The sequence below is a fragment of the Pongo abelii genome, chromosome 8, assembly GCF_028885655.2.
Source record: "Pongo abelii isolate AG06213 chromosome 8, NHGRI_mPonAbe1-v2.0_pri, whole genome shotgun sequence".
Classification (NCBI taxonomy): Eukaryota; Metazoa; Chordata; class Mammalia; order Primates; family Hominidae; genus Pongo; species Pongo abelii.
Window position 1 is genome coordinate 130,057,449 of NC_071993.2, and position 27,553 is coordinate 130,085,001.

Below are 27,553 nucleotides of genomic sequence, written 5' to 3' on the forward strand. Positions count from 1 at the left end.
TCTCAGGTAAGGTATTTTAGAAATTCAAAGCAGTGTAGCCATAAAATCTATTTCTGTCATTAACTTAACATTTTACTAGCAGAAAATTACTAAAACACTAATTTGATCTTATTTTCCAAAAAAGAAAAACCAAGTTCATTAGAAAGTCTTATTTATTTATTACAAAAGCAAAGCTTCATTCACAATATGAACTGCATACTAGATATAGTTATTTCTGCATTAAACTGCTTTCTGGAATCCCTAAACAATATAGTGTATTGTACAACCATAATGCAAGTTATGTTTTGCATACAAAATATGTTCTTTACATCAAAGCACATGTTAACAAAAACAAGTTCTAGAAAGCATATACCCTCTAAGACTAATGAAAACGTCTTTAGCAGGGAATTAAAAAAAAAATTAACATTCATTTGATAAATATTTTGTAGAACTTGAAATGAGGATTTTATCTCTATTTTTTGTAGTATTGAATCCTTGTCCAGTTTTTGCAGAAGAATGGCACACACTTATTTCTAAAATGAAATAGCCCTGGAAACACCCAGTGGAATTTTTTCAAAGTAAATGTCTAGCCTTAACTTGAATTTCAAGAAGTTGTAGCTACATACTACATTAGTAAAATCTGAAATAAAATTATTCCCAGTCAATCTCTTCACAGTTTCTTAAAAAAATATTAGTGGAGATAAATTATCTACCAACTTTAAAAATCTAAACTTATGTTCACTGAACAAAAATAAATTTAGTTTCAGAACATTGCCTGTTAACGGCAAAGTACTATAAATAGTGCATGTTAAACTCTTCCCAACAACTCATTTCTATAAAATATTTGATTAAAAATCAAATGAGAGAAATATTCAACACAGAGGGGAAGACATGAACATCTTTTCAAATACAGAATAACTCACAGGAAATTTAAATAAAATCTAAATATTTTTAAAAATACCATACCAAAAAAGCCTCTAAGGTAGATTTGCCTCAAAAATTTTAGTGCATTTAGAATAACTGTAGCTTCTAAGCATCAACACCTTTGGGATATCAACTGTGCTCTTTAAGTCATAGCAAAATTATAATTTTACATTCTAGTAGGTAATTATGAAAAAAATCTTTTCCATGTTTAAATTAAAATGCACCTTCACAACATCCATGTTCAGTTGTTAGAAAAAAATGCATTTGACTGAGAATACAGAGTTAATAAGCTGGTTTTAACAAGGGAGTTCTCTTTGTTTCATGAAAATTTTCATTTTCTATTTTGGGGTACTGCTTTTATTTGAAAAATAAAAATGGGAAAAAATAACCACAAAAAAGCTTCCAAATGACAACCTGTTTCTTTCTGGCAACTGATAAATACTAAAGCCAAGTTATACACTTGGAAACTACTGCAGTAAAATGGATCTGAGCAGTCCGTGATTTAAGCAACAATGTAACAGAACTGTAGAATTTTAAAGTACAAGATTTAACAAAGAAGAGAGTTCCAGTTTGGAGAAACTGTCCTTGATGCTGCTCTTTAAACAATGCAGTAGCTTAGACTGGATGCTAAACCGCAAGAACTCATTACAGTGGCTTTCTAGCATCTGAAAGGGAAAGCAGAGATTCCATTAACTTGGCACTTGGGGGTTTTGTGGGTACATGCCACCAATATTTCCCTTTCCTTTACTATTAGAGATCTTTTTTGGTTAATAGATGCTTAATATTCTCTTTAAGATGCCAATTAGGAGCACATTCAACATATGAACAAAATTAAAAATAGAATTTTTGCAAAATACACAGAAAAGAAACCACGTTAGTAACAATATATTTTATTGTTTGACCAAGCTGTCTTCAGAGTACGTGAGTTATTACACAATATAAAAACAATAGCCTCCTATTCAAAATGAATTACTGTATATTTAGTAAGACTTATTTTTATAAAAAAAATTAAATGTCATGTTTAGATGCATTTTATATTCATTTCCACACCTTTTTATCCTTTCTTACTAAAGTGATGATTTAGTTTCTACACAGTTTTGTCACTGTACATGAAGACTGGTAAAACTGCAAATAAGAATTACAATTTGAAGTCACAGAAAATATTTTAAATGGCTAATTCTGAAGAGGAGACAAGAATCCATTTTGGACATGTTCTCATTTTTGTAAATATGACTTCACTATCACATTCTTTCATGTGTTTCCATACCCACCTTTTCTTGGAAATTATGGGCAATAAATGGATAGAAGGAAGGAAAAGGAATCTTGAGAAATTTGTTTGGAGGCTGCATTTTAATAATAAGGATGACTTCACTTTACCTCTTTGGTCATCAAAGGAATAGGAAGAATAAGAGATTCTCATTATAGTTATCCACCTCACCTAACAGTAATGATATCAGAATGAAGGATTTAAATGAAAGTCAAACTGAGAGGGGAAAAAGGCATCTAGCACTCTAGTGTATTTACCTGTGAAAATAAAATAAAAATCCAGTGGAAAACTGACATGTGTTTAGACATTGAATAAACAAGTTATTTTAAATATTAAAAGAATTTTCAATTTCAAGTCCTAACTGTTTTACATTTCCCCTTGTGGAAAAAAGAAAATTTTACTAAACTGAAATAGCTTTACTATTATCAGTTGAAATGAAACTAGTGATTCAACTTAAGAAATGTGAACTAAATGATATTTCAATTAATAGCAATTTTTAAGGCAATTTCTGTACTAAACACTGAAATGAGTAGTAATAAATTCTGTAAAAGAAAGTAATTTATTCTACCATTTTGAAATATGGCAGAAATAACATCCAGTTCAATGCATATTGAAACATCAAAAGTATGGATAAGCCCTGAAGTTTTTATGGACCATAAATGTAAGAAATTCAAATGAACATCTTGTAAGATTATGACTGCACTCCAATTCCCCATTGTCGAAAGGAAAGGAAAAAAGAGACTCCAATGTGTCTAACTGTTCTAATATATAAATGACCCTGACCAGATTTTTATGAAAAAAAAAGGGGAAATTTTATTCCACTGTCAAATTTATATTCTATAAATATAATGTATAAGCCTTGAATTAGCAGACACTTTATTAGGGATGACCAAAACAAAAAAAAAAACCAAACCACAAAAACAGCAAAACTAAGTAAAATATGACTATTTTCAATCAATGTTGGTTATGTTGCCCTCTTGCAAAATGACAGGCAAAATCATACTTGTTTTTACATTTGCATCCACATATATTACACTGAAAAGGATTTTCATACCCATGACATCCCATATGAATAGTGTAAAGGATGTTGTCTGCGAAGTACATATCACAGTGCTGGCAGTGGTGCAGAAGCTGAGGGTCCTGGACCGGCAGGGCTGGGGCTGGGGTGCTTGGCTGGCTGTTTCCTATGCTGGGAGTGCTCGTGTGGGCACTTGGCTCACTGCTTGGACCTGCCACTGGACTATAGTTCCTTTGACTATGGGATGGCCGAGGTTCTGGGCTTGTGGGAGACGAGCTCTGAGGAATACTTGCTGATACAGCAGAAACTACTGCTTGGGTAGAGGGCTGCTGAATCATGAAAGGCTTTTCATCAGGGCAGGGAACTACATCAGGGGATGCAGGGTTTTGGTTTTCAGGTGGCAGACTGGACAACTGCCCTGCTAGAGTTGAGAGCTGATTCAAAGGGTTATCAACCATGAGTTCTTGGGGGTCCCTTGGAAGGCCACCAGTTGGTGTGGTTTTTGCCATACTTTCATAGGAGTCAGTCTGGATATTTGGGATTTCGTGGGTAAAATCGTTAAGGTAGTCTGGTTTCTGAACCACCATGGAAGGTGGACTCAAGTTGATTAGTGCTCTTCTGCTATAGCCCAGATTGCTTGTTTTCTTCTGTAAAACCCCCCACATTTTCTTGCTGCTTAAGGAAGACCTAGTACCTTTAATTGGTACCATTTTATGCTTGCGCCTTCGATGATGGGACAAGTTACTTCGATCACTGCAGCGGAAGGAACATAATTCACATTTGTATGGTTTCTCTCCAGTATGAGAACGCATATGGGCTTCCAGATGACGCTCATAAGCAGATGCAAATGGACAAAGATGACATCGATGAGGTTTTTCACCTGTTTCAAAAGAAAAATGATGGAGAAACTACAAGAGTAGTTCATTTATGGAAAGTTTTGCTTGTCCATTCATTGGACAATTGGAAATTGATCAAAAAGAAAATGCTTTCAGAAAGTCATATTTGCATAGCATACGAGATTGTTAAAATTTGTAAATAAACACACAAACTGAAATAAAGCTTAAGAACTCATCAGCAACAACTTGAAATATGCATTGATGTTGTATTAGTCAATACAGTATAAAAACTGTTATGGCTTCGAATGCATTTAGAGAGAAGAAACAGTACAATTGAAATATTCTAGTAATAGTCTTACATAAAAATGAGTTTATCAAAAGTACGTCTGAGTTATATGTTCATGTATACATTTATATACATTCATATTCACACACATACACACATATGCATACCCTTTCCTCACAGAAAAAAAATACAAAAAAAGCTTTTTTTAAAGTCCTTATATGAAATAGCTCAGAATTGAAATGGGCTTGCTAGTCTGAGTTATGCAAAGCATCCCTTCAAAATTGCTAGTGCTTCTCCTCCATCTTCCTACTCTTCAGCTGCCAGAAGGAACAACTATAGTTAATGTTGTTAACTGAAGACTGCCCAATTATGTGAAATAAACATTTGGAATATGAGATTTAGAGTCATTCATCTAGTAAGTATGTGTCACATGCCCTCCTAGGCTCTGGGGGTACAAAGATGGTCTTGTCACAATTGCCCTGTCCTCAAGAGGCTCTCAGGCTACAATGATCTGATGAATGAGCACAGGATGCATGAAGCACACAGGAAGGACGTCTGACCTGGTCTTGGGTAGGGGGCAGAAGTAGTTGGGAAAGTTTCTCAGAAGGGACAGCTAAAGTGAGATCTGGGATTAGCAGTACCATCTGCAACTGTATACTTTCTGAAACTTTTCCCCTTTTAGGCAACTGAAACGTAATAGGATAAAGATTAAAACATTTTATCACATCGCAGTGCTTTAGCATTATTCCTTCCCAATCTGAGAGGCAGACAGATGTTGAGAGACTATTTGGATCAAGAGGGAAACACGGCTAAGGAAGGAGAGGATCTACAAAGGGCATCACTTCTGACCTGTTTGTATGTTGTTGCTTTGAAAAATGGAGTAACTTTCCCATTTATTCGAACTTTACATAAACCTTCATTTTTGAATATTAAAACTATTTCTATGACAAACCAACCTGCCCCCCTTGGCCCCTCTCCTGCCCTCACAGAAATGCTTTTTCCAGTTGTCTTTCCATTACCTGTGTGGATTCTGATGTGTTCAATAAGCCGGGCTGTTCCTTTGCTGGCATAGTTGCAGTACCGACACTTGAGCTTCCCATCAAAGGTCCTTTCAAACCCGTCTACTAACATTCCTGAGTTTTCATCCAAGGAAACTTCAACAGATGGGTGATCAAGTCCATTCTGATCACCATCTGTTCCAGCTATAAACAAAGTACCGCAAAAGAAATTATGCATCTCAGAATCAACTCAATTTAGCATTTCAGTTTTAAGTGGTTGAAAAATCTTATAAATTGACAGTTCACTTCCCACAAAAGTTAAGTCCGTTTTATAACAGACTTTCTGAACTGAGGCTAATTTTATACAAAAGCAGTAATACATTCTGTATTATATTCTGAGAACCTTTTATTGGGGATCTCAAATTATTTACACAAGGCCAGTGCAGTGGCTCATATCTGTAATCCCAGAACTTTGGGAGGCAGAGGTGGGGGGATAGCTTGAGGCCAGGAGTTAGAGACCAGCCTAGCCAACATGGCAAAACCCTGTCTCTACTAAAAAAAAAAAAAAAAAATACAAAAATTAGCTGGGCATGGCGGTGCGCACCTGTAGTCCCAGCTACTCAGGAGGCTGAGGCATGAGAATTGCTGGAATCCAGGAGGCAGAGGTTGCAGTGAGCCAAGACTGCGCCACTGTACTCCAGCCTGGGCGACAGAGCAAGACTGTCTCAAAAACAAAGAAAACAAAATTACTCACACACACATTGTACTGGTCCTTAACATGTTTTTGAAGAAGTGAACAGGTGAGGAGGGAGGGGAATAAAGAGATTCACTGGAGAGTGATGGCACAGTTACACACAGGTGTTTAGCACCCTCGCTATTTCTAAAACTGTAACTGGCAGTCAAAGAATCTCCAAAACCCTAACTCTATTTATTTTAGTCTGAAGCAGCGAATAAGTTTTCCACATCCCAGTGTTTATACGTACGTTCTAGATCTCTGTTCCATTTAGGATCTTAAAATTCTAATTAAGCCCATAAAGGAAAGTATCATCCCTGATGCCTCTGAAGGTTAAGGTTTTAAGAATCTCAGAGATAAAAGATGTTTGGCTGTTTGCTTTTAATCTAATCTGACTACTTTTTTGTAGAAAGAAATTGAAGAGACCTGATGCTCATAATCAGGAAAATCGGCAAATGGCTGGGACTCCAACCCTGGTCTCTTGAATCCTGTTTGGAAATCTGCGCGTTAGGAGGGAAATTTCCATTCCTACAGCTTCATGGGAAAAGGTCTACTCCATTTCAGGAGGTAACAGCGCTGGCATGCACAATTCAAGCCCCCTGCTTCACCGGTTCCTCACTCCTCACTAGGAGAAGTGATTCTGCTGGTTGAGACAAGACCAATATCCAAGAGGGCTACACTGCATTCGAGGGACAAGGCTCAGTGTCTTCCTCTCTCCCACTGCTTTCCCAAGCCAGTCACTATCACATTTTAATGTGTATATGAATTACTTGGGGGATCTTATTAAAACACAGATTATAATCCAGTAGATCTGGGGTGGTGTCTGGTGTTTTGTATTTCTAACAAGCTCCCGGGTGATGCCTGGTCCCTGTTGCCAGTCCCTGCATTATAAGGCCCTACCCAGACTATCTTGGTTAGGGGTCAGCAAACTTTTTCTATAGGCATGAAATAGTAAATACTTCAGGCTTTGTGGGCCATATGGTCTCTAACACAACTACTCAACTCTGCTGTTTTAGCAAAACAAACAAAAACAGCTACAGAAAATATGTAAACAAATGAGCATATCTGTGTTCCAATTAAATTTTATTTATGTGGACTCAAGTTTGAACGTCACAGAATTTTCATGTATCATTACATTATTCTCCTTCTGACACTTTTAAAACCATCTTTAAATGTAAAAACCATTCTTAGCTTGCAGGCCATACAAAAACAGCAGTCCAGATGGGGCCCACAGGCTATAGTTTGCTGACCTCCGAGCTAGGTTAGGAATAAATTCCAGTTTTTTGTGGCAAGCAAATTAGACAAAATTTACCTCTAGCAGGCTCAAGGAGGTCACCACTTTCTCTATTTTCATTTCTCTTCTTGGATAGGTAAACATGGTCAGCCCTTTCTTCATTTTAAGAGAGAAGAAACTGAAACCCCTATTTTTGTCTCAGGTCGAATCCAGATTTCCTGATGGCCTAATGGTTTGTATAGTGAAGCTGATGTTCCAATCCCCTTTGGGTTCTTTGTGTCTAATGCTAGCTCATAAAAATTGGAGGACAGGAAGGGTATTTGGAGCCCCTAACCTTCCAACAAGACCATAATGCATCTCCAGACCATGTTAAGTACTCTCCAGCAGAAGTCTGATATGTTTAAAAAAGGGGAAAAAATGCCCTGTATCTTTCCAGAAAAAACAGAATGATTCACATTAACGCGCAGTGGTCTTCACAGTAACGGCTACACACAATCATAGTACGTGTATAAAAAGTGAATTATTTAGTATTATTAAAATGAGTCTACCTCCCTGAAGAGCCTCTGCTTCTTTGTCCCCACTAACTGATCCAGAAATCATGTTCACATGATGGGTCTGCTGAGTCAGGTATTCCTGAAAATCTTTCACGAAGTCCAAAGGCTCTGGTTTTTTTTCACCCATCTTTGCTTTTTTAACATTTACAGTTTGTTATACCTAGAAAACAAAACTGAAATAATTTTACACTATTTAGGGAGATCTAGTACATAGCAAACAAATGACAAAAACTATTTTGTGCAAGACACTACACAAAGCAAGAGAAAACACAGTGCCTGCCTTTCAGCATCTTATAATCTTCCTGGTGAAGTAAAGACATACACAAAATGGTAAAAAAATCAATATATTTCATTATTATATATAAATATGGATTCAAACAGTCATAGAGGATGGGAAGAAATTTCAAAGGCAGAAAAAAAGAGAAAACAAGTTCAGATTAAAGAAATAAGAACACAAGCAGAGATTATCGATGAAGAAGACAAACCAAGGAGGCCGGAGACCAACATAGGGAGAACTTGTCCCTACAAAAAAAAAATGTTTTTAATTAGCTGGGTGTGGTGGCACATGCTGATAGTCCCAGCTACTCAGGAGGCTGAGGTAGGATAATTGCTTGGGTCTGAGTGGTCGAGGCTGCAGTGAGCCGTGATCGCACCACTGGACTCCATCCTGGTCGACAGAAGGAGACTATTTTCTGGATGATGGACATGTTTCTTATCTGTGCTATTCCTACACAGTTGCTACTAGCCACATATAGCTACTGAGGCACTTGAAATTTGGCTAATACATATGACCTGAGTTTTTAATTTTATTATTTTAAATAGAAATAGCTGCATGCAGCTAGTAACTACCAGAAAAGACTCTTAGACATAGTGTTCACATGAATGAGTAGTCTGCAAATAAGTGGTCTAGAACTAGGGGTTGCAAAGTTTTTATGAAGGGCCAGATAGTAAATATTTTAGGCTTTGCAAGCCATGCTCATCTTTGCTGCAATTACTCAACTGTGTCACTGTAAGGAGCCACAGACAATAGGCAGCCACAGACAATATGTAAACCAATGGGTGGGGCTAAGTTCCAATTAGACTTTATAACAACAGGCGTTGAGCCAGATTTGGCCTACAGGCCGTAGCTTCCCACCCCCTGCTCTAGAAATATCCAAATCACCACCTCTACTACCTATCACCCTATCCACTCCAAGACTAGCAAAAAAAAAAAAAAAAAAAAGTAAAAGAAAATCCCTGACCGTAGTGTAGAAAGGGAAAGTCTCTTGTGGGTTCTGCAATCACAAGCTGGTCTTCACATAGGTTTATGGCCCAAATTCACAAATAAAATAGCCAAAAAAGTTTTCTAGTAAGAATAAGATGAAGTCTAGCACCAGGGATAAAAAAGGTCTTTTCTTCCACGAAAAACAATTTTTATGCAAATAAGTACAATTCTCTGGTAAATATACCTTATAAAATCTTCTTTTTCTAAACTCAAACTATTTAGTGAATAATTTTCTATCTAAAAAAGCTTCCATCTTTAGTAGCCAGTGGTAGGCATCAAAAAATTACTCACTTTCAGCATATATGCTTAACTTTTTCTTGAAGTCTTGTACATATATAGAAAAGCACATAAATCATAAGAGCAGAGCTCAATGAATTGTCACAAAATGAACACATTCATAAAATCAGCACCACAATCAAGAAACAGAAGGATGCCGGCATCCCAGAAGCCCGCCTCGTGTACCCTTCCAATGCTAGGACCCTCTGCCCTGACAAGGGTTACAGCCATCCTGACTTCTGACTCTGTAGATTAGTTTTGTCTGTTCTTCAACTTTATGTAAACGGAATCACACACTATCAACCTTTGTCTGGCTTCTGTCACTCAACATTGTAAGATTCATCCATATTGTTGCATGCAACTGAAGTTTGCTCAAATTTACTGCTGGAGTCTGTTGCATGACCATGCCACAACTAATTTATCTCTTATACTGTTTTTAGATCATTTGGGTAATTTCCAGTAATTGGCTGCTGTGAATAAAGTTTCTATGAACACATTACTACACGTTTTTTGATTACGTACATATTTCTGTTGGTTGTATAGGAGTGAAACTGCTGGATCAAAGGCATGCATATATTCAGTTTTAGATAATGCCAAATAGGTTTTCAAAGTGATTATAGCAATTTACACTCCCACTAGCAGTAAACAAAACTGCTGCTGCTCCACATCCTTGACAATACTTAGGCATTTTTCGCCTTTTTTGTTTTAGCCGTTCTGGTGGGTGTCTGGTGGTATCACATTAGTTTTAATTTACATTCCTTGATGACTAATGAAGATGTAAACTTTTTAATATATACTAATTAACCACTTACATACCCTCTGTTGTATAATGTCTGCTCATACCTTTTGCTTATTTTTCTATTGTGTTGTCTTTTTCTAATATGGAAAAATGCTTTATAATGAGTCCTTTATTAGTATATGTGCATCTTAAGTATCTTCTCCCACTGTGGTTGCCTTTTCATTTTCTTTTCTTTTCTTTTTTTTTTTTTTTTTTTTTTTTTTTTTATGATTCTTTTTTTTTTCTTTTATTATTATTATTATTATTATTATTATTATACTTTAGGTTTTATGGTACATGTGCGCAATGTGCAGGTAAGTTACATATGTATACATGTGCCATGCTGGTACGCTGCACCCACCAACTCGTCATCTAGCATTAGGTATATCTCCCAGTGCTATCCCTCCCCCCTCCCCCCACCCCACAACAGTCCCCAGAGTGTGATGTTCCCCTTCCTGTGTCCATGTGTTCTCATTGTTCAATTCCCACCTATGAGTGAGAATATGCGGTGTTTGGTTTTTTGTTCTTGCGATAGTTTACTGAGAATGATGATTTCCAATTTCATCCATGTCCCTACAAAGGACGTGAACTCATCATTTTTTATGGCTGCATAGTATTCCATGATGTATATGTGCCACATTTTCTTAATCCAGTCTATCATTGTTGGACATTTGGGTTGGTTCCAAGTCTTTGCTATTGTGAAGAATGCCGCAATAAACATACGTGTGCAAGTGTCTTTATAGCAGCATGATTTATAGTCCTATGGGTATATACCCAGTAATGGGATGGCTGGGTCGAATGGAATTTCTAGTTCTAGATCCCTGAGGAATCGCCACACTGACTTCCACAAGGGTTGAACTAGTTTACAGTCCCACCAACAGTGTAAAAGTGTTCCTATTTCTCCACATCCTCTCCAGCACCTGTTGTTTCCTGACTTTTTAATGATTGCCATTCTAACTGGTGTGAGATGGTATCTCATTGTGGTTTTGATTTGCATTTCTCTGATGGCCAGTGATGGTGAGCATTTTTTCATGTGTTTTTTGGCTGCATAAATGTCTTCTTTTGAGAAGTGTCTGTTCATGTCCTTCGCCCACTTTTTGATGGGGTTGTTTGTTTTTTTCTTGTAAATTTGTTGGAGTTCATTGTAGATTCTGGATATTAGCCCTTTGTCAGATGAGTAGGTTGCAAAAATTTTCTCCCATTTTGTAGGTTGCCTGTTCACTCTGATGGTAGTTTCTTTTGCTGTGCAGAAGCTCTTGAGTTTAATTAGATCCCATTTGTCAATTTTGGCTTTTGTTGCCATTGCTTTTGGTGTTTTAGACATGAAGTCCTTGCCCATGCCTATGTCCTGAATGGTAATGCCTAGGTTTTCTTCTAGGGTTTTTATGGTTTTAGGTCTAACATTTAAGTCTTTAATCCATCTTGAATTGATTTTTGTATAAGGTGTAAGGAAGGGATCCAGTTTCAGCTTTCTACATATGGCTAGCCAGTTTTCCCAGCACCATTTATTAAATAGGGAATCCTTTCCCCATTTCTTGTTTTTGTCAGGTTTGTCAAAGATCAGATACTTGTAGATATGTGGCATTATTTCTGACGGCTCTGTTCTGTTCCATTGATCTATATCTCTGTTTTGGTACCAGTACCATGCTGTTTTGGTTACTGTAGCCTTGTAGTATAGTTTGAAGTCAGGTAGTGTGATGCCTCCAGCTTTGTTCTTTTGGCTTAGGATTGACTTGGCGATGCGGGCTCTTTTTTGGTTCCATATGAACTTTAGAGTAGTTTTTTCCAATTCTGTGAAGAAAGTCATTGGTAGCTTGATGGGGATGGCATTGAATCTGTAAATTACCTTGGGAAGGATGGCCATTTTCATGATATTGATTCTTCCTACCCATGAGCATGGAATGTTCTTCCATTTGTTTGTATCCTCTTTTATTTCCTTGAGCAGTGGTTTGTAGTTCTCCTTGAAGAGGTCTTTCACATCCCTTGTAAGTTGGATTCCTAGGTATTTTATTCTCTTTGAAGCAATTGTGAATGGGAGTTCACTCATGATTTGGCTCTCTGTTTGTCTGTTATTGATGTATAAGAATGCTTGTGATTTTTGCACATTGATTTTGTATCCTGAGACTTTGCTGAAGTTGCTTATCAGCTTAAGGAGATTTTGGGCTGAGACAATGGGGTTTTCTAGATATACTATCATGTCATCTGCAAACAGGGACAATTTGACTTCCTCTTTTCCTAATTGAATACCCTTGATTTCCTTCTCATGCCTAATTGCCCTGGCCAGAACTTCCAACACTATGTTGAATAGAAGTGGTGAGAGAGGGCATCCCTGTCTTGTGCCAGTTTTCAAAGGGAATGCTTCCAGTTTTTGCCCATTCAGTATGATATTGGCTGTGGGTTTGTCATAAATAGCTCTTATTATTTTGAGATACGTCCCATCAATTCCTAATTTATTGAGAGTTTTTAGCATGAAGGGTTGTTGAATTTTGTCAAAGGCCTTTTCTGCATCTATTGAGATAATCATGTGGTTTTTGTCTTTCGTTCTGTTTATATGCTGGATTACATTTATTGATTTGCGTATATTGAACCAGCCTTGCATCCCAGGCATGAAGCCCACTTGATCATGGTGGATAAGCTTTTTGATGTGCTGCTGGATTCTGTTTGCCAGTATTTTATTGAGGATTTTTGCATCAATGTTCATCAAGGATATTGGTCTAAAATTCTCTTTTTTTGTTGTGTCTCTGCCAGGCTTTGGTATCAGGATGATGCTGGCCTCATAAAATGAGTTAGGGAGGATTCCCTCTTTTTCTATTGATTGGAATAGTTTCAGAAGGAATGGTACCAGCTCCTCCTTGTACCTCTGGTAGAATTCGGCTGTGAATCCATCTGGACCTGGACTTTTTTTGGTTGGTAAGCTATTGATTATTGCCACAATTTCAGCTCCTGTTATTGGTCTATTCAGAGATTCAACTTCTTCCTGGTTTAGTCTTGGGAGGGTGTATGTGTTGAGGAATTTATCCATTTCTTCTAGATTTTCTAGTTTATTTGCATAGAGGTGTTTGTAATATTCTCTGATGGTAGTTTGTATTTCTGTGGGATCGGTGGTGATATCCCCTTTATCATTTTTTATTGCATCTATTTGATTCTTGTCTCTTTTTTTCTTTATTAATCTTGCTAGCGGTCTATCAATTTTGTTGATCCTTTCAAAAAACCAGCTCCTGGATTCATTGATTTTTTGAAGGGTTTTTTGTGTCTCTATTTCCTTCAGTTCTGCTCTGATTTTAGTTATTTCTTGCCTTCTGCTAGCTTTTGAATGTGTTTGCTCTTGCTTTTCTAGTTCTTTTAATTGTGATGTTAGGGTGTCAATTTTGGATCTTTCCTGCTTTCTCTTGTGGGCATTTAGTGCTATAAATTTCCCTCTACACACTGCTTTAAATGCATCCCAGAGATTCTGGTATGTTGTGTCTTGGTTCTCGTTGGTTTCAAAGAACATCTTTATTTCTGCCTTCATTTCGTTATGTACCCAGTAGTCATTCAGGAGCAGGTTGTTCAGTTTCCATGTAGCTGAGCGGTTTTGAGTGAGATTCTTAATCCTGAGTTCTAGCTTGATTGCACTGTGATCTGAGAGACAGTTTGTTACAATTTCTGTTCTTTTACATTTATTGAGGAGAGCTTTACTTCCAAGTATATGGTCAATTTTGGAATAGGTGTGGTGTGGTGCTGAAAAAAATGTATATTCTGTTGATTTGGGGTGGAGAGTTCTGTAGATGTCTATTAGGTCCGCTTGGTGCAGAGCTGAGTTCAATTCCTGGGTATCCTTGTTGACTTTCTGTCTCGTTGATCTGTCTAATGTTGATAGTGGGGTGTTAAAGTCTCCCATTATGAATGTGTGGGAGTCTAAGTCTCTTTGTAGGTCACTCAGGACTTGCTTTATGAATCTGGGTGCTCCTGTATTGGGTGCATATATATTTAGGATAGTTAGCTCTTCTTGTTGAATTAATCCCTTTACCATTATGTAATGGCCTTCTTTGTCTCTTTTGATCTTTGTTGGTTTAAAGTCTGTTTTATCAGAGACTAGGATTGCAACCCCTGCCTTTTTTTGTTTTCCATTTGCTTGGTAGATCTTCCTCCATCCTTTTATTTTGAGCCTATGTGTGTCTCTGCACGTGAGATGGGTTTCCTGAATACAGCACACTGATGGGTCTTGAGTCTTTATCCAGTTTGCCAGTCTGTGTCTTTTAATTGGAGCATTTAGTCCATTTATATTTAAAGTTAATATTGTTATGTGTGAATTTGATCCTGTCATTATGATGTTAGCTGGATATTTTGCTCGTTAGTTGATGCAGTCTCTTCCTAGTCTCGATGTTCTTTACATTTCAGTATGATTTTGCAGTGGCTGGTACCGGTTGTGCCTTTCCATGTTTAGTGCTTCCTTCAGGAGCTCTTTTAGGGCAGGCCTGGTGGTGACAAAATCTCTCAGCATTTGCTTGTCTGTAAAGTATTTTATTTCTCCTTCACTTATGAAGCTTAGTTTGGCAGGATATGAAATTCTGGGTTGAAAATTCTTTTCTTTAAGAATGTTGAATATTGGCCCCCACTCTCTTCTGGCTTGTAGGGTTTCTGCCGAGAGATCCGCTGTTAGTCTGATGGGCTTCCCTTTGATGGTAACCCGACCTTTCTCTCTGGCTGCCCTTAACATTTTTTCCTTCATTTCAACTTTGGTGAATCTGACAATTATGTGTCTTGGAGTTGCTCTTCTCGAGGAGTATCTTTGTGGCGTTCTCTGTATTTCCTGAATCTGAATGTTGGCCTGCCTTGCTAGATTGGGGAAGTTCTCCTGGATAATATCCTGCAGAGTGTTTTCCAACTTGTTTCCATTCTCCCCGTCACTTTCAGGTACACCAATCAGACGTAGATTTGGTCTTTTCACATAGTCCCACATTTCTTGGAGGCTTTGCTCGTTTCTTTTTATTCTTTTTTCTCTAAACTTCCCTTCTCGCTTCATTTCATTCATTTCATCTTCCAGGGCTGATACCCTTTCTTCCATTTGATCGCATCGGCTCCTGAGGCTTCTGCATTCTTCACGTAGTTCTCGAGCCTTGGTTTTCAGCTCCATCAGCTCCTTTAGGCACTTCTCTGTATTGGTTATTCTAGTTATACATTCTTCTAAAGTTTTTTCAAAGTTTTCAACTTCTTTGCCTTTGGTTTGAATATCCTCCCGTAGCTCGGAGTAATTTGATCGTCTGAAGCCTTCTTCTCTCAGCTCGTCAAAGTCATTCTCCGTCCAGCTTTGTTCCGTTGCTGGTGAGGAACTGCGTTCCTTTGGAGGAGGAGAGGTACTCTGGTTTTTAGAGTTTCCAGTTTTTCTGCTCTGTTTTTTCCCCATCTTTGTGGTTTTATCTACTTTTGGTCTTTGATGATGGTGATGTACAGATGGGTTTTTGGTGTGGATGTCCTTTCTGTTAGTTTTCCTTCTAACAGACAGAACCCTCAGCTGCAGGTCTGTTGGAGTACCTGGCCGGCCGTGTGAGATGTCAGTCTGCCCCTGCTGGGGGGGTGCCTCCCAGTTAGGCTGCTCGGGGGTCAGGGGTCAGGGACCCACTTGAGGAGGCAGTCAGCCCGTTCTCAGATCTCCAGCTGCGTGCTGGGAGAACCACTGCTCTCCTCACAGCTGTCAGACAGGGACATTTAAGTCTGCAGAGGTTACTGCTGTCTTTTTGTTTGTCTGTGCCCTGCCCCCAGAGGTGGAGCCTACAGAGGCAGGCAGGCCTCCTTGAGCTGTGGTGGGCTCCACCCAGTTCAAGCTTCCAGGCTGCTTTGTTTACCTAAGCGAGCCTGGGCAATGGCGGGCGCCCCTCCCCCAGCCTCGCTGCCGACTTGCTGTTTGATCTCAGACTGCTGTGCTAGCAATCAGCGAGACTCCGTGGGCGTAGGACCCTCTGAGCCAGGTGCGGGCTATACTCTCCTGGGGCACCGTTTCCTAAGCCCGTCGGAAAAGCACAGTATTCGGGTGGGAGTGGCCCGATTTTCCAGGTGCCGTCTGTCACCCCTGGAAGGGGAACTCCCTGACCCCTTGCGCTTCCCGAGTGAGGCAATGCCTCGCCCCTGCTTCGGCTGGCGCACGGTGCACTCACCCACTGACCTGCGCCCACTGTCTGGCACTCCCTAGTGAGATGAACACGGTACCTCAGATGGAAATGCAGAAATCACCTGTCTTCTGCGTCGCTCGCGCTGGGAGCTGTAGACCGGAGCTGTTCCTATTCGGCCATCTTGGCTCCTCCCCCTTCTTTTTTTTTTTTGAAATGGAGTCTCGCTCTGTCGCCCAGGCTGGAGTGCAGTGCCGTGATCTCGGCTCACTGCAAGCTCCACCTCCCAGGTTCACGCCACCTGCCTCAGCCTCCCAAGTAGCTGGGACTACAGGTGTCCGCCACCACGCCCGGCTAATTTTTTTGTATTTTTAGTACAGATGGGGTTTCACCGTGTTAGCCAGGATGGTCTTGATCTCCTGACCTCATGATCCGCCCACCTCGGCCTCCCAAAGTGCTGGGATTACAGACGTGAGCCACTGCACCCAGCCTTCACTTTCTTAATGGTAATTTTTGATGAACAGAAGTTCTTAATATAGTACAATTTACCCATTTTTATCCTTTACATTTAGAGTTGTTTGTGTCCTAGTTAAGAAATCCTTGCCTACATCTTACTTGAAGATGTTCTCCTATACTTTCTTCTAAATGCTTTTTATTTTACCTTTCATATTTTTATCTGGACTTGAGTTTTGTGTATGGTGTGAGATAAGAGTCAAAGCATACTTTTTTCCAAAGAGATATCCAACTGTCCCAGCAATGTGTACCTAACAGATCAGCATTTCTCTACGAAGCTCCGATGTCTCCTTTTTAAATCAAATGGTTATATGCATGTATGTGGCTCTGCTTCTGGATTCTCTGTTCTGTTCCACTAGCCTATCTGTCCTTGCTGCCATACCAGATAGTCGTAATAAGTCTTGCTATCACAGTAATTTGAGTCCCCCTGCTTTGTTTTTCTTCTTCAAGAATAGGCTGTTCTTGGGCCTTTTCAGCCTAAGTTTTTAAATAGTAGAACTGTAGGGTGGAGGAATGAGGGGGTTCCACAAAAGCAGATTTTCCAATTTACAAAAATATGACCAACTTTTTAAGAATCAAAACTTCTTTGACTTAACTAGAAATCTACTGGAAATAGACCAACATTTGACATACCATTATTATGAATTATTGTACTTTACAACCACTCAGTAACATAGGGCTGTTTTTGTTTTCCCTGTTTCCTGGCTTCAGACTGATGTATCTTATTTTCGTACTTCTTGTCTTCTCTCTTCACATTCAGTCTCTCCTTTGTTTCAAACACATTTAGCCAAATAAGGACTTACAGGTAACTAAATTATCACTTTTCTTAATTCAATACTTGTGAATCGTTCCTTTCCTCCCTTTTTAGAAGCTACAGTAGTTCCAGGGGCTTTTAAAAATTATTAGTGGCCGGGCGCGGTGGCTCACGCTTGTAAGCCCAGCACTTTGGGAGGCCGAGGCGGGTGGATCATGAGGTCAAGAGATCGAGGCCATACTGGCCAACATGGTGAAACCCTGTCTCTACTAAAAATACCAAAAAAATTAGCCAGGCATAGCAGCAGGCGCCTGTAATCCCTGCTTCTCGGGAGGCTGAGGCAGGAGAATCGCTTGAACCCGGGAGGCAGAGGTTTCAGTGCGCCCAGATCGCACCACTGCACTCCAGCCTGGCGACAGAGCAAGATTCTGTCTCCAAAAAAAAAAAAAAAATTATTAGTGCCAGGCACGGTGGCTCATGCCTGTAATCCCAGCACTTTGGGAGGCTGAGGCGGGCAGATCATGAGGTCAGGAGTTCGAGACCAGCCTGGCCAGCATGGTGAAACCCTGTCTCTACTAAAAATACAAAAAAATTAGCCAGGCATGGGGGCAGAAGAATTGATTGAACCCAGGAGGTGGAGGCTGCAGTAAGCCGAGATTGTGCCACTGCGCTCCAGCCTGGGAGACGGAGAAAGACTCCGTCTAAAAAAAAAAAAAAAAACCAAAAAATTATTAGTATTACTACCCCTTTTCAGGTAGAAAAGCCTATTTTTTAGAAAATTGTCTAGGAAGTTGAGGCTACTGAAAGTTTATCCTCTGGACAAGTAGAGTATAGTCAACTCTCTATATCCACAGGTTCTGTTATCTGTTGATTCAACCAACTGCAAAACAAAATTATTTGGAAAAAATGGATGGTTGCATCTATATTAAACACGTACAGACTTTTTTTTTTCTTTTTTTCTTTTTTTTTTTTTGAGACAGAGTTTTGTTCTTGTCGCCCAGGCTGGAGTGCAACGGCGCGATCTCGGCTCACTGCAACCTCTGCCTCCCAGGTTCAAGCAATTCTCCTGCCTTAGCCTCCAGAGTAGCTGGGATTACAGGTGCCCGCTACCATACCTGGCTGATATTTTTTGTATTTTTAGTAGAGACGGGGTTTCACCAGACTTTTGGGGGGGTCATAATTCCCTAAACAATACAGTATAACTATTTACATAGCATTTACATTGTATTAGGTATTATAAATAATCTAGAGCTTAAAGTATGCAAGAGGATGAGATTGTGAGTTATATGCAAATACTAAGCCATTTTCAATAAAGGACTGGAGCACCCACAAATTTTGCTATCTACAGGGGTCCTGGAACCAGTACCTACCAGATACGAGGGACAACTTTAAGACTATGACCAGGGACCTCTCTCAGCCTTAGTTTCCCATTTTGTAAAATGGAATCATAATCCAACTTGCAGTGCTATCTTAAGTTTTATAGGTAAGTATACATAAAGCATATTGTGACATGTATCATATATGGTAGGCTATCAGAAAATGGTGGCTATTTTTCTAATAATTATTTTTGTAGCAAATAGAAAAAATGGTTATAACTTGGATTTTAAAATTCTCACTGCCCCTGATTCAGTTATTCCCCTTTTTCTATGGGTTCATCAACGTGGTTGAAGAATATACTGAGCATCTGTTTCTTAGTTACAATGAAACAAACATGTTCCACCTTAGTCTCAAGTAATCCCAATTTGCAATTTTTCAAATCACTTTGCAATTTCTCAAACTGATCTCTGCTTATTTTACTTACAGGCCACCTCTTTAAATCACTTGCTTTAGTCTGGCTCAACTTTCTGAATCTTAAGGATTATTGTTGGCTTTTGAACCCATTTGTTTCCGTTGTTTTTTTCTCCATCTTATCATGTTTACTTGAACTAGTTCTCTGTTTCTTTATCATTACGTTACTATTTGTTTTGTGACTACAGTTGATTGTGCTGATTATCTGTCCTTTAAATTTGCTCTTGGTGGGAAAGTGTAAGCTAGTCAGCTCCAGTGAAAAAGAATATCAAGAATAAGATCTGGGAAAATATTTTTTTAATTTGTAAAAGCTGTATAGCCCTAAAGATTGTCTGTGTTCTAATTATAAAAGCTATAATTAAGAAAGAAATCCCAGTATTTACATTGTAACTTAGCATCACTTCTTGCCAATCAGTTCACATGAAAACTAATACATTTCCCCTGGGAAATGTCTGAATATACTTTGACAGGCTTCTGGAAGCAAGATAATCCTTACCAAATCTTGATTAGAAAGCATAACACTGCTACAGTACAACATGTGACAGTGCAGTAAAAACACACAAGACTGCCAGAAAGCAAGCAGAAGAAAATGATATTTTTATACATGCATCTCAAGTTTAAGAACACAAATGAGCCTAATTACAGAGGATGGCTGGCATATTTTGACAGTCTTGGCTATTATCACATTGTCACATTATAAACTTCACTGTGTTCCCTGCCATAAATTGTGTGCTGCTTTTCAACCACAATGCATGATAAACTTTAAAAAAAAAAAAAAAAGAATGTCTATGAGATAGAGAACATTGTAACATTGCAAACATGAAGAAAAACTCTTCTTAAATTAGAATTTTAAATATATTAGTATGCTTTATAACCTTAAACACCCTGTCATGATTTAAAAATTAGGTGTCATTTCGTCCCTAAGCATTTTTGTGCCCATTCGACCTGTATGGCCTCTATCCCATATATCCATATACACAGGGTATGACAGGTGCTTGCGAAGCCCCAGTCTATAGTAGAGACATATATGAATGAAAGGTGCCTAAAGTGAAGTAGAGTCTTGGGCTCAAAACTCAGCTTTCTACATCTCAAGTCAATATTTCTAAGCACAATAAACTGAAAAATAGTAACAATTCTGAAACTAGGCTGGACATGCTGGCTCATGACTATAATCCCAGCACTTTCAGAGGCTAAGGTGGGAGGACTGCCTGAGCTCAGGAGTTCAAGACCAGTCCAGGCAACAGAGCAAGACCTCATCTCTAATTTTTAAAAGAAAAAAAAAAATTCTGCAACTACAAAAGACTTCCTCTTACAGAAAGAAAATAAAGGTTTTCTATCCGAGCCATTTTCCTGTCTTTGATGTAATTATCATCAGTCTCAGGTCTCAAAGTTTAATCTAGGAACTCCACAAATTAACTGATACCCAGAGATGCCTCTAAGGCATTGATAAATTTTAAAACCTTTGCAAACATAACAAAATATACTTTAGAAAATCCACAAGCTATAATTTTTTTAGTGGTATCTTTCCTATACTGGACATGAACTCAATACCTTGGTGTTTGTTAGCCAAAAAATTACTTACTTTACACAAAATTTCAATGTGTGATATCATGTCATCTGAACAAGATATATACTTAAGTATTCTCCACTATTATTATAGATGTGGGTGGTGTTATTACAACTCAGATGTACTCTTTCTGCTGGTATCGTCATGGACTGAATGTTTATGTCCCCAACAGCTGATACGTTGAAATTCTAACCCCTAATTTGATGGCATCTGGACTGGGGCCTTTGAGAGATAATTGGGTTGTAAAGGTGAAGTCCTCTAAATGGGATTACTGCCTTGTGAAGAGATCCAGAGATCTTGCTTCCTCTCTGCTCTTTGCCATGAGAGGATACAATCAGAAAGCAAGCCCTCCCCAAATACCTGATCTGCTGGTACCTTGATATTAAGATTTCCCAGCCTCCAGAACTGTGAGAAATAAATGTTTGTTTAAACCACTCAGTCTATGGTAATTCGTTATAGCAACCTGAACTAAGATATCTAATCATATCAACCAAAGAGAACAATATTCCCATACTTTATGATGATTGTTCCTTATGATATAGCAAAATTCCCAAATCCTTCCTGTGATTATTCTGATTAAAGTTAAGTTGAATATAGTATGGAATTCCATGGGGTGTAGGTGGATATCTATATAGAAACTGGCTAGGGTATACCTAAAGTATTGTCATGCCAGTAGCGTCCCCCAAATTATTATTCAAGGCTCAAAATTAATGCTTTTAGAAAACAACCAGAGGCTATGCAAGCCGGTAGGGGAAAAAGAGGTATCAGAGAATTAAGCTTTGATATCCCAAAGAACAGGAAAACCTCTACCTCAAGTAGGCAATTTAAGCTAATTTCCGATCTTCCTTGGTTTCTGATAAAGGATTTATTTTGTATGAAGTAATCTGATATTTCTTCTTCAGTCTCATAAATGGGAAGCTGTTGATCAATGCAAGCACACATACAAGCACACACACACAATTATGTGTGTGTATATATGTGCACCCCCCCCCCCAACCTCTTAACCAGTAGCTAATAATTTAAAACACAGGCACTGAAATGCAAATTAGAAGGCATTCACAACTATGAAACAACCAGAGAAGAAGCTCTCTAACCTATCTTCCTTCTATCTTTTTTATAAACTGTGGGAGAATTTTGAGAACATGATTAGGGAACAGCAGGATATGTTTTGTTCACCTATCATTCATGAGAAGTCTTACTTCTCATGGGTAACCATAAGGAAGAATACAGTATTAGCAACTAACTTACTTACACAATAATTTATGGGTAAGGCAAGCCTATACACATAAAGTGATTACAGTTCAATAGATGTGTTTACCCTCCATAGCCTAATAATTATGGTCACTGAGATTTACTCTGCTATAGAACACATATAAACAGACAACGTTGACAAATAAGGATTGGTTTCTATGGAGTAACATGGGCCTTCAAAAATAATTAGAACACAATTCCTGATTTCAGAACTGTCAAAAACTCTTGAAGGCAAAAAAGGAAATTATGAGGCTCTGAGAAATCAGAAATCAAAACATAAAAATAAAACATAAGTAAAACCACGTTGAAAGAAATCCAGAAGAGAAATTATACAATCTAACCTTTTCACCCCAAATCTGTTCCTCCTTTTTCTTGCCACTCCAACATTGATGAAATGTAGAGTAATTGAAATTTACTCTGGAGATACAGCACGGGACTCCAAAAGGCCATGGAGAGAGAATTTCAACTAAAATTGAAAAGCCATACAGAGGTCTGCATAAAAAACAAACAGCACACCACAAATCAAAACTTTTAAGATAAAAACTTAATTAGCATCTACAGGTTGAATGAGCTAGTAACTCACGCCAATCTTATCATTACATTAGCTGAAAAGAAAACGAACTGACAGATTAACAAAGAACAAAGCAGTAGCTTCACTTCAGCAAAAGCTCCATAGGATCACCAAAGAATAACTGGTGTGACTACCGTTTTCTCACTGGTGGATTCGTTTTTGGCAAGATTTTTAATGTCTAAATTTAAGTTAAACTTCAGTTTAAAGAAATTAAGATTAACTTCATTTAGTCACAGTACACTTCTAAAACGGTCAAGCTTAGTACTGCTGAACAGCTGTAGTTGCATAAAAACAACGCATTAGTCCTAAGTAGGGAAATGGGAAAGGGCTTTAAATACAAAAACAAAAAAAATGCACACCCGATAAGGGCACATCTGAATCCCATCCTTCTTATCCTAACACAAAACAGTTACGGTTTTCTGGGAAACATCCTGGACCGCTAGGGGAAAGTAACACCAGACATTTCAATTCACTGTAACGAACTCTCATCAATAATAATAACCTCTAGCTGTTGTGACAACACGACATAAATCAAAATTAAATTGAATTTTTAAAATTCTTAGTTCCGACGTTTAAAAAAAAGTTGTTTTAAATACATTCTGTTCTTTCAAAACTGAATTTCTTCAGATCACACAATTTAAGACGCCTTTATGTCTTCTTCTGCTTGTCACACCTCTTTCGGGTTCTGACCAGCACATCAAGGGGACTCTAAGCAGGCCACGTGGTTAGTGTTTGCTAGAACTTGTTTAGCTTCAGATCCAGTAATCGAGCGCGCTAGGCTTGGCTACTCGCGCTCCACAGTTTATCCAAAGATCTAAACCCCGAATGAACCTGAATAGTTATTTTTTACAATGTCTTTCTCAAATCTCACATGTTCCTAAAATAAGGGTGCCCATGCAGTAGAGATGAATCCGGGCAAGATCATTAGATAAAATACGAAGGCTTTAAACGTCCTTCTCCCAACGATCAGCCTGGGACCGGCGTCGGGGCAGCAGCCTCACCAAGATTCGGAGCGACATCCTCGCCAGGATTCGAAACACCTAGGAGACCCGCGCCAGGCTGACTCTCAGCCCCTGGGACCCCGTGAAGACGCAAACCTCGGGACGCCTCCCGCAGAACCACCTGTCAGAGCCAAGCAACAGTCCCCGCCCCGGAGCCTCCGAGCTCCTGCTCCAAGGCGCCGACAGCAGGAGACCCCGCTCCCTCAGGGTTCTCGGGGCCACAGGCGCCGCAATCCACCGCACTCCGGCTAAGGAGGTCCCCGGCCATCACCTGCCAGCCTACCGACCACGCCCGACCCTCCACTAAACTGAGTCTCTGTCCGGATTAGCCGGCCCACCACGAACCCAGCTCCAGTCTCCGGCCGCTCCTTCTTATCCGCCCTGTCCCGCTGCGTCGCCGCCGTCCGAGCCGGCAGCCTGCTACTTACCTCCTGACAACTGCATCGAGTAAACCACACCGCCTTGTTCAACGCCGTCGCCGCCGCCGCCGTCTTCGTCACCGTCGCAGTCGCCGCCGCCATCTTTGTTGTGTCTCCGACTCCCTTCCCGCCCCCTGCTTTGCTCAAGTCTCGCGTGAGCAGGATGGAGGGCGAAAGCGAGGAGGGGTCTGTTTGTCTCTCTTGGGGTTCCGTAGGCAGCAGGGGGCAGGGATTAAGGGGGGGTGTGTGCGGGGCGGGTACTGAGTGGGCGGGGCCTTGCTCGGGTAACTCCCAGGGGCTGACTAGAGACCCAGCGGCGCAGAGCGGAGAGGCTTGCGGCGAGGATGGAGGGTCTGGCAGTGCGGTTGCTGCGCGGCAGCAGGCTGGTGAGTGCGTTCGAGGCTGGCGTCCCGGGGGCCCAGGGCGACCTTGGCCCCTGGCATCGCAGCTGGCAGAGCCTTCTAACGGGCCTCGGGGCGCCGGCCTCAGCCCCGCTCCACGTCCTGGGTCCCCAGACTCTTTACCCGCGGGCAGTCTATGACCCCGACCACCCCCTTCAGGCCTCTGGTGGAGGCAGCTGGTGGCAAGGGGGTCGGGGCTGTCTAGAAGCTGCTTTGGCGGAGCAAGTACCTTGAGTGGAGTCGGAGGGTCGCGTCGGCAAGATGTCCTTTGCAGGCCGTGAGGTCCTGAGAGCCACCGAGTCTCGATTTCTGGATCTCTGGATGCGTTTTGCACAGGTGTCACCTCCCTGATGCCCTAACCCACCTTTCCTGAGTGATTACATTTCACACCCGCTCCCCCAAAAAAGATAGTTAAAATATAGGCCCAGTCTCATTCTGAGCAGGTGTCTCCCTGTCCTTCCTTCCGCGGCCTCGCTCAAAGGTAGTAAGGGACTTCGGAGTTGTTCGGGCTTCCTGGCCAGGGACAGAGTTCCCTCTGCCCCTTATCTCATTTCTGGAGCCTGGGTATCTTCCGTGGATAGACTCGCCGCCGCCCAGGGAAGTCGGTGCGGGTCCTTCTTCCATGAGCTTAAGCTGAAACCAGCCTCTTGTTGTGCTTAATTCTTATCTGTGCACCAACACGAACTGTGGATTCTTTAACAGCCCCTGTGTTAAACATCCTATGCTCTTCACCCCTTGGACCTATTATATAGCATGCTTTTCAGAACATACACATTTGGATACACTTGTATTTGTCAGTACACTTCACTGGGAATTTTCCCACTGCTTACGTGTGCTTTTCATGTTTCCTTTGCATGTGCTTTAATGAGTTAGGCTTTCCAACTGCTGCTTCAGTCTTATGCCCAGAGGCAGGACTCTTACCTTTTTTCTCATTAGAGATAATTAATGTTATTTGACTGTTTTACAGGCCTGAAGTGCAATAAAAAATAGTAAGTGATTATTGTTTAATACTGTTTATAATTGTTGGTTAATAACTTAGCAAAGAAAATTTCTTTGGTTTTACAATTTGACTCTGTTTTAGAGCCAAAATTTATTGACCGCATACTCTGTGGTAGGCACGTTCTTGTTCTACCTGAGTCATCTCAATTCTTACAACCATCTTAACAAGTAGTTTAATCTTGCAGATGCTGAAAAAGAATAATAACTTGCCCACAGATAGACAGTGATAGAGCTGGTGGTATTCGAACTCTGGTCTGATTCTAAACTTAACCTTCATATACTACTGTCTCCCCTTCCTTAGAGATATCAAAAACCTATTTTGTTTGAACTTTTGGTTTATTGTGGCTTATAGTCCTTTATAGTTTTTGAAGCTCTTTTACATAAATTAGCTAAATTGATTGAACATCGACTGTAGCATAGTGGTTAAGAACGTAGGTTCTGCAGCTAGGCTGCTTGGATCTGAACCCAGGCCCTCTCACTTCCTAGTGGTATAACCTTGGACAGGTTATGCTTTGGGTCTCGGTTTCCTGGTCTGTAAATGGAGAGAATAATTGTGCCTATTCCAAAATTGTTGTGAAAATTAAATGAGTTCATATGTTCATGTAAGGCACTTAGAATAGTGCTCGGCATATAGTCAGCTCTCGGTAAATATCAGCTCTTACTGCCATGCACGAAGCATTGTGTGCTATGGCAGATGAAATAATGAGTAAAACACTCTACCTCCAAGAAGTTTATCTTTTAGAGGAAAGGTTAGAACTATATGCAACTAACCTCATGTCATGTAGGTGTGGAACAAATCCTAAGGGGCTACGGTCTGCGTGCAGATTCAGAAGACAGAAATGACTTAGGACCATTGGGGAAGTGATAGGCTCTTTGGAAGCTGGGTTAGAGTTTAGGAGGGGAAAGGAGTGGTCAGAAAACTGCAACAAAAGGGGACTGAGGCCACTTTAGGGAATTGGGGGTTGATCCTTTTGGATTGTGAGGAGCCACTGAAGGTCAAGAGCTTTGGAGTTTCCTCATGCCACAGTGTAGGTAGATTGCTGTGGACACAAGTGGCATGGAGTAGGGAGAAATGCAAGGTAGGGCTAATTTTGGTTTCTATCCAGAGGCAAATGGAGAGCTAGCGTTTACTCACTTATTGTAGACCAGGGACAGCATTTTACACCCACTACCCTATTTACTCTTCCTGTAAACCTCTGAAGTAGGTATATTAGTAGCTTCATTTTGCAAATGAGGAACTCGGAGGCAATAACCAGTGTTCCCAAGTCACACAACAATCAGATTGCAATGCTGACCTTCAGCCTACCCCTGCCTTCTCAGAAGTTCTCTCCTAGTCCTGCAGATGGATTAGAACTGTCCTGCCCATTTGGTCTAAGCAACCCAATTAGTGGAGAATTGGACTTGTAGTTAACCTGTGGTTCCAAAGCATTTTAATGTAGCTTGATATCTTTTTTTTTTTTTTTTTTCGAGATGGAGTCTTACTGTGTCGCCCAGGTTGGAGTGCTGTGGTGCGATCTCAGTTCACTGCAACCTATGCCACCCAGGTTCGAGTGATTCTCCTGCCTCAGCCTCCCGAGTATTTGGGATTACAGGTGCCTGCCACCGTGCCCAGCTAATTTTTGTAGTTTTAGTACAGACGGGGTTTCACCATCTTGGTCAGCAAGATGGAAATGGTCTCAAACTCCTAACCTTGTGATCCACCCACCATGGCCTCCCAAAGTGCTGGGATTACAGGCGTGAGCCACCACACCAGGCCACTTGATGTCTTTTAAGAGATGACTTTTTTTTTTTTTTTTTTTTTAGACAAGGTCTCACTCTCTTGCCCAGGCTGGAGTGCAGTGGCATGATCATAGCTTACTGTAACCTTGAACTCCTGGCTCAAGTGATTCTCTGACCTCAGCTCCCTGGGAGCTAGGACCACAGGCATGTGTCACTGCACCTGGCTAATTTTTAAAGTGTTTTGTAGAGATGAGGTCTCACTGTGTTGGCCAGGCTGGTCTGGAACTCCTGGCCTCAAGCGATCCTCCCACCTCACCCTCCAAAATGCTGGGATTAC

General features: G+C 40.2%; 2 protein-coding genes across 9 annotated transcripts in view; one reads left to right on the top strand and one right to left on the bottom strand.

The window, feature by feature from the left end:
- Positions 1–134: 134 nt before the first annotated feature.
- Positions 135–24,238, bottom strand: IKZF5 (IKAROS family zinc finger 5). 6 transcript variants are annotated; one of them, XM_009245878.4, is made up of 5 exons: positions 24,107–24,238; positions 22,448–22,598; positions 7,824–8,002; positions 5,330–5,512; positions 135–4,068 (listed from the first exon to the last, which is right to left on the bottom strand). In XM_009245878.4, the coding sequence occupies exons 3-5, from the start codon at positions 7,954–7,956 to the stop codon at positions 3,125–3,127; spliced, it is 1,260 nt and encodes a 419-aa protein (XP_009244153.1). In that variant the 5' UTR covers positions 7,957–8,002; positions 22,448–22,598; positions 24,107–24,238; the 3' UTR covers positions 135–3,124.
- The window catches only part of ACADSB (acyl-CoA dehydrogenase short/branched chain), a 50,408-nt gene continuing 46,558 nt past the window's right edge, over positions 23,704–27,553 (top strand). The window contains exons 1-2 of one of the 3 annotated variants that reach the window (XM_054521369.2): positions 23,704–24,251; positions 24,393–24,483. In XM_054521369.2, the coding sequence (XP_054377344.2) occupies positions 24,442–24,483 (42 nt within the window). In that variant the 5' untranslated portion in view covers positions 23,704–24,251; positions 24,393–24,441. 3 annotated transcript variants of the gene reach the window in all.

Bases quoted from the DNA above. Each gene is read 5' to 3' on its own strand.
- IKZF5 (XM_009245878.4), bottom strand. From the start codon at position 7,956: ATGGGTGAAAAAAAACCAGAGCCTTTGGACTTCGTGAAAGATTTTCAG. The intron at 5,513-7,823 runs GTAGACTCATTT...CTTTGTTTATAG, and splicing joins AGCAGAGGCTCTTCAGGGAG to CTGGAACAGATGGTGATCAG. The intron at 4,069-5,329 runs GTAATGGAAAGA...CTTTTGAAACAG, and splicing joins ACACATCAGAATCCACACAG to GTGAAAAACCTCATCGATGT.